The sequence below is a fragment of the Anopheles coluzzii genome, chromosome 3 (genome assembly GCF_943734685.1).
Source record: "Anopheles coluzzii chromosome 3, AcolN3, whole genome shotgun sequence".
Lineage (NCBI taxonomy): Eukaryota > Metazoa > Arthropoda > Insecta > Diptera > Culicidae > Anopheles > Anopheles coluzzii.
In genome coordinates this window covers 19,676,223-19,688,390 of record NC_064671.1, presented here as the reverse complement: position 1 = coordinate 19,688,390, position 12,168 = coordinate 19,676,223, and the positions used below count along the sequence as shown (strand labels likewise).

At 39.7% G+C, this 12,168-nt stretch overlaps 1 protein-coding gene across 1 annotated transcript in view; it reads right to left on the bottom strand.

The window, feature by feature from the left end:
- Positions 1-1,887: 1,887 nt before the first annotated feature.
- Positions 1,888-12,168, bottom strand: part of LOC120958656 (diencephalon/mesencephalon homeobox protein 1-like) — a 93,162-nt gene continuing 82,881 nt past the window's right edge. Inside the window, exons 8-9 of the mRNA XM_040381607.2 lie at positions 11,458-11,582; positions 1,888-3,463 (exon numbers count right to left, since the gene is read on the bottom strand). Coding sequence (XP_040237541.2) covers positions 2,844-3,463; positions 11,458-11,582 — 745 coding nt within the window. The 3' untranslated portion in view covers positions 1,888-2,843. The remainder of the gene's footprint in view (positions 3,464-11,457; positions 11,583-12,168) is intronic.

Sequence of the window (12,168 nt, the reverse complement as noted above, 5' to 3'; positions counted from 1 at the left end):
TTCTTTTGATCTTTATATTTATTGCTGCTTTTGTTATATTTTTGGGCTTTCTTTTATTTCCATAAATTGTTGTCAAAACACAATTGTGTTGAAATTCCAACAAAAGTGGAAATTCCAACAAAAGCGGATTACAAAAAAAAAGAATAAATAATATTTTCACTCGCCAGTATACAGGCTGCGCATCGTTTGTTTTAGTAAATTTACACTTACACAATTTTTGAAGGGATCGATGACTTTCCGGTTTCGTGTGCGACTTTGTCTGTCCGTCCGGAGTTGCCAGAACGGAAATATCTCCCAGCAATGTGGGGCCCGTCTGGTGGTACAGTACGATTGTTAAGTCAGGGTTCAAGCCCCGAATAGACCGTGTCCCCATACGTAGGACTGACTATCCTGCTATGGTAACAATAAGTCACTGAAAGCCAAGCCCACTTTACTAGTGGGTACTGGCAGGCCTTGACCGGCAGCGGTTGTTGTGCCAAAAGAAGAAGAAGAAGAAGAAGAAGAAGACACTTACACTAGGATCGACAATGCTGGTAACTGCAACATACGAGTCGTTGATCCTTAGATTCTTGCTTCTCTTCTTCTTCTTCTTATTGACCGTTGTCGATCAAGGCCTGTCTGTACCACTAGTGGCCTTGGCTTTCAGTGACTTACTGATTTACACATAAGCAAGATTGTCTAGTTCTACTCTACGTCTGAGGGCACGGTCGCATTCGGGGCTTGAACCCATTTCGGGCATGCTGTTAAATCGTACGAGTTGACAACTGTACCACCAGACCGAGATTCTTGCTAGGTGCTTGAAAATAAACCTGTTCTAGAATAATCGAGGCGTCAGTGTAACCGCTGATAAGCTTATGTATCATAATACAGTGAAATCTCAGATTTTTTTTTTTTTTGCGACAATTGCAGATTTTTTAGTTAATCGTTTTTTTCGGGACAATCGAAAAATACTTTAGCTAAAATTGCAAATATCGCAGTTTTTTTGCAACAACTGTAGATTTTGTTGCGACAATCGCAGCTTTTTTGCGACAATCGTAGGTTTTGTTCATATTCATATTCACTTTCATATATTCTTCACTTCACTTCACTTCAATATATTCTTATGTACTAATATAACATAAATAAAAAAAAAATACAGCAGCTTAATGACAAAACAGTGGAAGTAGGGTATAAATAATAGGTAGGATTTTAGGAGATTGCGGAAGGATGGTAGAGAAAGTTGATAATCAAAGTGATGGGATGAAGCATTAAAGACACTCATCTGCAGTCGCAGATTATTTTGCGACAAACTTAGGCTTTTTGCGACAATCGCATTTTGTTTCGACAAATGTTGATTTTTTTACAATTGTCGCAGATTTGTTGCAATTGTAGCCATATTATAGCGACTGTAGCAGTTTCTTTTGTTGCAACAATCCAGTCTTTTACTTTGGAAATATTGCATATGTTTTCGACTTCGAGCTTTCTCCTAGTGTACACAAAGTCAAGTGCATCAAGTAAAAGAAGACAAAAAGAAAGAGATGGGAGAACATTTTTGGGAGATCTTGGCCGCAAAGTTCTTGGCCATTCTTGGTTGCAGTCTTGGTGCAAATTATGCAATTTTTGTTCACATATAATACTTACGTTGATTGTAATAGAAATAAATGATGACGAATTTGTGATATTAACTGTAGTTGTACAGCAAAAGGCTAATCAAGAGTTGTGAGAACATTGGAGGAATTTAACAATACTTGAGCTACGTTTTAAATATGTTTCTTTATTTTCATAATGAACTGGAGAAAAAAAGGAACGAAACGAATTGTATCGATTTATAGCTTTACATATGATTCGTTGGCATTTTGTTAATTTATACACCTTCACACGCAGTTGTTCACCGAAATCAGCTTACTCGATGGCTGCTGTGGGGGCTCACTTTGCTAATTGGAAAAATACATTATAATATTGCTGGCACAGTTTGTCCTTCACTTAGTCGTTAATGTTTATTGTAGATTTAATTACTGTTCGCGCTCATATCCTTTAAATGCGCCTCGTAAAGTCAAAGCTTAGCTGTAAGTGTGTACCAATGTGTTGATAGATTTAATGTAAGTTTGTCTTTCTTCGCATCCCCCGCATCGTGGCACGCAACGAGAGAATGTGCAAAGAAGCCATCCTTTTTGCTCTCTTTTGGTGGCATTTTTTTCCAACAACCTATTATTGCTAATGAATACTGCGCAGAATCTTTTTGTACAAGTGAGTGTGTGTGTGAGTGTGTGTGTGTGTATGATGAGTGTGATTGTTTGAGTGCATTTTGTGTTGTGGCATTTTGATTCTTATTTAATCACTAGCATTTAATGTGTGCATTAATATTGTTATCATAATCTACATGTAGCTTGCGCTTCAAAATGGTTCTCGTCCTTGTGTTATTTGACTGTTAATATTTAACTGTCTTTTATTTTAAAGTTTCGCTTTAAATGGTTTTGTTTAGAATTACTTTATTAATGTACAGTGTTGTTTGAAATCTTGCATTTTGTTTATACAATCGATCCTGGATTACCTTTAGATAATAATATCCTCACAATCTATTTATTTAACGTGCTTTATTTGTCATTGAAACGGTGCGTTAAGCGATTATTAACTTTGCGCCCTTTTTCGGAAAATTTCTACTCAGTGAGGAAAAGCTTATTTGTTCTTTTTTTTATCAACCAACGAATGAATAAGATTAATAATATCAACTTCGATTTAAGATTACGCTCGCCTATTTTGCTACTGTGCTAGCTGTTGCTCGCACTCTATCTCTATTTTACCGTTAAATTTATGATTTTGTTTGAATTTGCATCACCGCTTACCCTGCCGCTTTCTCTCTTGCTCTATTCGTTCGTGTCTGGCTTATCGTTGCTGGCGTGCGATCGGGGCGAATCCGACGCCAACGTTCTATTCTCCGACGGGCTGCCGCTACCGCTAGTCGTGCTGTTATTGTTAATCGTAGTGGCATTATTGTTGTTGTTGTTGTTGGGGATGTGATGCATGCCAACGAGATGGCCCGCGCCCAGATGGTGGGACGCTGCTGCAGCCGCCGCCAGATGGTGATGATGGTGGTGATGGTGCATGGAAAGATCGCTGATAAAGTCCGACGGCTTCCGGCCGGCACTGCTGAGGGCCGAGTGGAGCGACAGCGGCGGCAGATGGAACCCGGGAAAGGCCAGCCCGGCAGCGGCGGCCGCCTGCAGTGAGTGGAGCAGGGCGGCCGAGTGTTCCTGTGCCTTGCGGCGCAGCTCCGCCACGGAGGAGGAGCGCGGATCGGGCAGCCCACTGTTGACGACGGAGTTGGTGATCGCGGACAGGCCGGAAGCGGACGAACCGACCACCGTACCGCCGGTGTGCGCGGTGGTTGAGGATGGGGAGGACGAGCTGCACGTGGGCGACGAGGAGGAACCGGTCGTGGTGGGTGTTTTGACCGGACAGCAGGAGCAAAGCCCCGGGAAGGCAGCTGGAAGTGAGAAAATGGTGAACGTATTGGTTAATTCACTACTTTTGATATTATTTGCGAGAGATTTTAAGTATGCCTATTCGTTGAAATTCATATGAAATGTGTAAAAATGTGTTTTTTTTTAATCATGATTTTACAAATTGAGCTTTGTGTGAAAATACAGGGTTTTCTGAGTCAATTTCCAATGTCAACAACATTTTTCATTGTTTGCGAGATATTTTTCAACAGCTGTCAAATGTTGTATTTGCAGCACAATAATTTTTTAGCTCTTCCACATGATTTTCAACAAGTCTTAAGCTGGATTGAATTTGCCAGTTCAATTTGGGGTGTCGAAAATCTTGTGTAAGAACTGAAATTTTATTATGAAGCAAATACACCATTTGACAGCTGTCGAAAAACATCTTGAAGGCAGTTAATACAGGATTTTCCTATTCACTTTCGTATGTAAACATTGTTTTTCACCGTGTAAAAGCGTGTAATTTTACGTCACTCTGATGTATCATTTTCGTCATAATAATGTTTAATTTCTTCAACATGATTTTCAACACATTTTTTATCTGTTTTCATCGTTTTTTCACCTGGGGTTTGAAGCGGGATCTCATCACGCGTTAACCGTTCAAGTGTTGAAAATCATATTGAAGGAAATCATAGTGATTATGATGAAAGTGAAAAAAACAGATTGATGTGAATTAAAGGGTTTTCAAAGTCAATTTCGAGTGTAAGTTAAGCATTCCATGAGTGTTACAGGATTTCCAAGTCAATTTCGAATGTTATTTCACACCTATCAGATATTTCATTTCTTTCATGATAATTTTTAATTTCTTCAGGATGATTTTCAACACTTCATTGGTCTCTTTCCATCGTTTTTTCACCGGGGTTTTGAGGCCGAACGTCATCGCCCATTAACCGTCGATGTTCGGTGACTTGGAAAACCCTGTAACATCTTGCACGCGGTGAATAACAACGTTCACATTCGAAACAGACATGGAAAACCCTGTAATGATGTGCACATTCGAAATTGCCTTGGAAAACCCTGTAAGACTCATGGAATACTTAACTTTCTGCACTTAACACTAAAACATCCAAAAACGCTTAACTACGAAATTGTATGTCGAAGTTGATGTTAAAAAACGTTAAAAAGTTGACAATTGAATCTATACTAATTATAATCTATAAAAATAATCGTTTTGAGTCTTTCAAACTCCCCATTAACTATCGATTGAAAGGAAGAATGAATTTGTGCTGATGAAACATTTGCCTTCTTGCCCTATTTGCGTACATACAATCAACATCTATACACCGTCTCTAAAAAAACCTACCCCACACTACCCCTTACACCACCTCCTACGGGAGGTTTAATCCGCATAAATTCATTTAACTCAATTTGCTGCAACAATCACCCGGCAAAGGAAAAGTTGTGATCATCTCATTAAACTTTAATTGAATACGATCCAATAAGGCCACACGAAGAAGAAGAAGAGAGCCCCCCCCCCTCTCGGTTAGCGGCACTGTGCATTATACCACTGACCAGGCTTCTCCATCTGCATCGTTGTGCCACGGGCAGCCATGCGTCTCCATTTCGGGGGACAAAGAGAAAGCCGGTGGTTTTTTCTTCCTTGCTTGGCATCGAGCCACTGTCACATTGTTCAAAAAGCAAACCTTCCAAAACAACACGTAAAACCAAACATAAAACGACATCGGCTTCCCTTTTCACCTGGCCAGCTGATGCTTAAGGTTTATCATTTACTTTGCAGCAGCTTCTCTTCCGCACGGTGTAGTAGTTGAGGGGCGCACAACAACACGAACCGACCGAACACCGGGTCTATATTGAGTTAACGGGTAACGCTTGTGTGATGCTCGTGAGCAAATTTGTAAAACTTTCGCCCATAAAATGTGTTGCCTTCGTGCTGCTTTGTGTTCTTCTTGCACCAGCTGGCGCAGCATTGCCGTCGCAACACCCTGTGAGCCTGTGTTTTTTTGTGGGGGATTTTTATACATTTTTTGTGCCGTTACACTCCCCACAGCCCGCTTTTACCGCCACCAGGGCGGTAGGATGTAATGAAATTTAAATTTATTTTTACGGGTGTTTTAACTTGATATTGACGCTGGTAAACGAATTAAAAGGCGATTCCGGCAACGAGCGGAAGCCCAGCTTCGTTGCTTCCCTTCACTGTACCTAAGGGTGTCCGGATGTATGTGGTTGTGTGTGTATGTATGTGTGTCTGTGTGTGGCAGGGCTTTGTTTTTGTTACACTTAAAAAGCTGAAAGCGAACGATACTCTGCCGCTCGTGGTAGAGGTTCCTTCAACAGGGCAAGGTGTTGCCTGTTGATAACAGAGCGATTTAAGGGTGAAAGAACTCCATCATTAGAGCGTGATCGTCGTTTGACAAAGTTGTTAGGCAAGTAAATCTTTCACGGGGGGGGGGGGGGCGCACATTTTGGGGGCGCTCCTTAATCTCGTGCAGCTTTAAAAAGTGCCAGGTTTGGTTTGGTTGACATCAGTAATGGAGGAGTATTTGGAAAGGATTTTTATGCATCTATCGCACAGCTTCTCCTTGATATAGCAAAAATGTGTAGTTAGGATAATTAGATACAGCTCCAAATAGTTTATATGTTTAACTTATGGTATTGAATTACAACAATTTTGGAGGAAAATAGTAAAATTTTGCATGTACAATTTACCTCCTTTCCATGGATATGAATCATTATTTTTATTTATTTATTTGTTTATTATTTATTTATTTATTTATGTATTTATTTATTTATTTATTTATTTATTTATTTATTTATTAATGTATTTATTTATTTTTTATTTATTTATTGATTTATTTATTTATTTATTTATGTATTTATTTATTTATTAACTGAAAACCATTATGAATTGAACTAAACTTTGTTTTTGTGCGTTTAAAAGGAGCGAGAAACAATACTTGAAAGACTAAATTATTTGCCTTAAATTAATATTTTTTATGCTAGTTATTTTGATAATTATTCTCTTATTCTTTAGAATTACATGAACATTTACCGTTATACTTCATACATATTACGGAAAGCTTCAAACTCCGGACGCTCATAATGTTTTTATTGAAATTATTCAAATCTAGTCGTTGGCCATACCGCTTTTTAATTTTACATTTAGATTTTAGATTTTAAATTAACATTGTGGTTAATTGTATAAAAATATGGCTTTGGACAGTGATAATACAGGGTTTCGCACAACTTATTTGTAAAGTTCCATGATTTTTTGGTGCGTTCCCATGATATTTTGGTCGTATCCCATAGATTTTTGGTTCGTTCCCATAATTTATTGGTATTTTCCGATTGGATATCAATACAATTGGACCAAAAAATTCTGGGAAACGACCAAACAATCGTGGGAACGCACCAAAAAAATATGGGAACCCACCAAAAATTGATGGGAACCAACCAATAAATCGTGGGAAACCCTGTAACAGGAACAAAGATTCAGAGATAATCGGCCGTATCGGGGAGCTTCCCCGATTTATTCCCGGGAACGTTCGCCGCGACGCTTATTTTCACTCATTTCATAGCCCTCTATGATCAAAAATTAGAAAACCATCTAGGTTTTGTTCTGCCCAATCTAGTGGTACCACCCTGTCCACTCATGAGCGACTTACGTTCTTCGACGAACGACCACCCCGATACGGCCGAATAATAAAGCTACGAAGAAAGATGTGACCAATGCCTTGATGGCCGTACAGGAAGAATTTTCGAATCGCCCAGCAGTACTTCGGTTCAATGCGTCTAAGAGTGCAAGAGAAAAACCGCACCCAAGCCCCGTTATCAGTAAAGCCGTCGTCCTCTTGATCCAGTAGGACACTGAATGTGAAGAAATTGGTGTCCGGACCTTAGAATTTGGTGTCCAGACGTTAAAATATGTTTAAAAAGAATGTGTTGTGTGTATTTAAGTGACGATTATAAACGAGATTTTGAGGCTATCTATATGAATCAAAATATTGTTGCAGTTTCATGAGTTTTTGCAATGTTTCGAGTAAAATTATTGTAAATATTTTTTTTCTCAATTGCAGAAGGTTTGCTGCAGTAAAATGAGTTATGCTGGAGTATGACGAATGAAATATGAATTAGTGAGAAATTATGACATGCCCAAAATGACTTAAGTGTCCGTAATTCGAAGCAATACGGTAAATGACATTGAAATCACTTTGTGCCTTCGTGTATGAATTTCTTACATTATTCAGTTGTTTTTAGATTTTGGATTTCGGAAAAACACTCTGTATTTATTGTATGTAAAATTTGAATGACAAGTATTTATTGATTCTATTTAATTCACCTAATTTCAGTATAATTGAACTTAAAAAGGTTTATCTTATTTATCTGGCTAGAATGAGCTACACATGAATTTCGGTGATTGATTTGTGTGACTTAAATAACATGAACCTATTAAAAATGGCATATGAAGTCCTAACTATCATCTTTTTTTTTTTTGTTAAATTAAATGACTATACGCATATTAGCAAAATATTGTTAATGAATAAGTAAAATTATTATAAAATTAACACCCTAGCAAAAATAGGTTGTCTAAACCCAAGAAGTAATTAGCTCATTCTTCATTGTTTTAACTATTTGATCATTGAGACTACTATTTGATGTGGTATTTTTTCCTTCATAAGACTCAAACAGGCTTTGTGGCTGATATAAAAGCAAGTCAAACACAATCACTTCTTAAAAATACAAGCATAAAAAGAAACTAAAGCAATACAAAGATTGTAACACATGTTTTCCCTCATAATCCATCAAAATCCTAATTTAATACAAGACTGTCGAGCAGAGACTGTCTAATCGGGTTTGAACGTCATCGGGGGAGGGGAGGGGGTATCACCGATCCTCAGAATGCAGGCAGCAGCAGCAACCTGATCCTGATTGTAAAACCTGATTGTAGAAAATATCTAATCAATATTGATGGATTTCGTCAGAAAAGGGCCGCCGTCTCGTCTGCCAGTGGGAACACAACCTGTTTTCCAGGAACATTCCCATACAAAACCCGGACCACCTTCCCGGTACAGACTAGCGCCGTAGCTGACTAATTCAAGTAGCGTGAGCATAAATCTTTTCCGCGGTGAATCAGAATTATATTTTAATGTAGGAAGGCAAATTGTTTTACACCAACCAACGCTTCGCTCCAGACACGCGCTGAGACGACGACGATGGGGTTCGGTGTGGTGAAATTTGATGGAAATGATGGAACGAGCGCACACTTGAGTCTTGAGCTTGGTGAGTGAAGAAAGCATCTTATCCATGTTAGTGTGGGTATATGAAGCAGTACGAGTTTCCTTCCTTTAGTGTAATAGTTTAGCCCTCCTTTAGCAACTAACCCTTACCTTAGCCTTCCTTTAGCAACTAACCCTTACCTTAGCTTGGCAAGCAATAAAGAGCAAGGTGCTACGGTTGCGTTTGGGATGAATAATTCATCCACGGGGAAAGGCGTCGTGTTAGCGCTTGTGCCAGCGGGCGTGCGGAAAGTTCGGTGTCCGTGTCTCGATGCACTTCAATCAAGCGGGAGTTTCCTCATCTGCCGTAGTGGTGTTGGTGGTGCTGGTGTCTACCCCGTCACACACTAATCTTCTTAGCAGCAAACTATCCCCACCCGGTGGAGGGTGGAGGACGGGGTTCGGTGGAGAACATTCCGAAAATGCTGAGCAGAAAACCGCATCGCGCTTCACACCGAACGAAAGTTCCCTTTGAACTATTGGGCACTTTCTTGGGCACTGCTCCCTGCTATCGAGCAGCTTGTGGCTTTTCGCTTGCAACACCTTTCGCCCCTGTTGCTTGCAAAATGAGTGGCAGCACCAAAAGTGTGTGTGTGTGTGTGTGTGTGTGTGTGTGTGTTTGGGGCGGTTTCGCACAGGTGCAGCATGATTGCCTTCGTTCGCTCTTTCCGTTTATTAAATTTTCCATCGCACTTTTGGAGGGTTTTTAGCGGAGGGCGAAGGACGCTGTGGACTGAGGAAATCGAGCCAGCACAACCACCATCTTTTGACTAGCAGGTACTTCCTGGTAGCTGGTGAGCACAGGGTTCCTTCACTTTTCACTGCTCGCTCTCCCCCTCATCGCCAGCAGCATGTTTCGGCAGAGGTGGGGAGGACATAATCATGCCGTTAAAGTGTAATTTGATGCTGTTTAAATTATCAATATTGTGCACGAAGTGAATAATTAATTAGCCTCACTTTAGAGCGCGTGGTGGCGCCGTCTTGTACCGCCTTCTTGTAACGAAGGAACGTGCGTTTTCTTCGCTCCTTCGGAGCGAGTCTATTTTGTGTTGGGTTTGGGTGAAAGTGGGCAGCGTAGCCGTAAGAGTGTGTAAGTTAGTTCGGGGCAGGGCAGGACAGGGCACGGTTGGGCTAAGAGCTTTCTCGTTAGCTTCATTAGGATTATGAAATGAGCAAGTCTGGTAATGTGAAGCTTAATATTGTTAAGTGTAATTTTTAGTACGAAAGTTACATTCAATTGATTGTAATGTTTTAGGGGGAAAAACGTAGCCATCGATTGGGACAATCTAAAAGCTCAATCGGCTGCAGTGTTGCTTTTAAAATTATTTAAAAATATATTGTAGAAATAAGCCAATTGTACGAACCGTAATTATTGTCAGGAACTAATGCCGTGAGTGCTAAACTGCTGTTTAGTTTTCAAAGCAATCGAAATTTGTGCAAACATGCTTCTATAAAGATCGATATCTAGCCTCAATGACAAAAAAAAATATAATTATTTATAAGCACTTCTACGATATAATACCATTACATTTTTTGTTTGAGTCTTTCGACTAATTTAATGGTATATAGAGCGCTGCCTAAGCTACTGAGGAGCATGGAGCCAGTCAGTGACTAACTGTTTCTCTCATATCAGGATAATAAGAACCCGTGGATAAGGTTGAACCGTAAACTGATTTTAACTACTGTCAGCAGCATTTGAATTAGCAGTTGCATGAAATTGACTCCATCTGACTAATATGTTACGCATGTTTACGGATGAAATTCAATTCTACAATTACTTCTTCTTCTTCTTTTGGCTCAACGACCGTTGTCGGTTAAAGCCAGCCTGTACCACTCTACTTGTGGGCTTGGCTTTCAGTGACTTATTGATCCCCCCATAGCAGGATAGTCAGTCCTACTTATAGCGGCTCGGTCCATTTGGGGCTTGAACCCATGACGGGCATGTTATTAAGTCGAACGAGTTGAAAACTGTACTACGAGACCGGCTAATAAATAACACAATTGTTATCCTAAACTAACATTTACATTACTTCCTATGCTTTCCTCAGCTCTCACTTGCAACAAGCAGTGCACAGTGGGTATTTCCCGGGACGAAATCTCAAAAATAAAAATCATGTTTTTGTCAAGTTAATTTTATTTTCGATACTTAAGGATGAAACTAAAACAAAACTAAACTAAATCCATTTTTATGCAATTTTCTAAGAACTAGTTTCGAAGCTAGTTTAAAATCACCAAAGTCCGACATCGGTAAAAATATGCATATTTATTGTATATTTTAGGGAAATCTTTTATATGCTCAGCAAACCACACTACAACATTTTTTCCAAATCCAAATTTGGTTTGGATAGGTTTCTTATTATGCTTCAAAAGAAACGTTGGGTTTGCCCTAAAAATATCTCGTAATTGCCGACAAAAAAATTTAAAAAACAAGGAAATAGCCCAAATCATGAAATTTTCTTATGTTCAACTATGTGCCAAAACAAAGTCTCAAGAGCTACCAAGGTTGTTTTAAGTTCTACACGTTGTATAGATTATCATTGCCTATCATTTAGGGAAAAAATAACTAGGCTTGGCCAAGCTCGACCTCAAAAGAAATATTGTTTGGTTAGAAGGCAAAATTACAAAAAATAAATGAATATTGATAATACTGCACCAATGCTTCCAAAATTATACCAATATGTGCAACACATAAACCAAACATTAATAACTATAAATTGTCAAGTTTATATAGAAGTAAAATTTACCTTTTAAGCTGGGAAACAGCGGTGGATTAAACTGGGAGCTCAGGGAAGCAAGATGGGGCGGCAAGAACAGCGGTGGCGTAGTCCTTGGCTGTCCATTATCCAGTACCGGTCGGAATCCGCCATTGCTGCAATGAAATAAAGCAGAGGAATTTGTGAAACAGTTGTTAGGAAAAGGAATATTAAAAATCAACAATTTTGTTTCAAATGGAATAATATTTTCCAAAATAATTTGGAACATACTGCAGCACTAAACCTGTCAAAAATCATCTTGAAGCGCCCTTTGCTAATCATGAACCCGAAACCATTTCGTGCTGCTCCCGCTCGCTCGTGCCCCTGATCACATTTCATTACCGTTAATCTATCTCCAATTATCGAATTAACTTCTTCCCGAAGAAACAACCGCCCGCGTTCTCCGTGCTTGTCTGATCCAGCCTCTCCACTTGTTGGAGCACAACTTTTGCCACGAGTACAGGCACTGTTTGGTTGTGGAGCAAAAACAAGAAAAACCCCCTGAAGAGCTGAAGCAGCACACACACACCTGATGGAGTGGAAATTAGCGTTGGCCTGCGTTGCCTGATGAGACGAACGATCGGCACCACCACACACTTTCCAGCTCGGCGGCGGCGACGGCGGCTGGAAGATGATTTAACTGGAATTTGTAATCAACTTCAGAGTGGCGTTAAGGTGTGTGCTACTCGTCATCCTACAGGG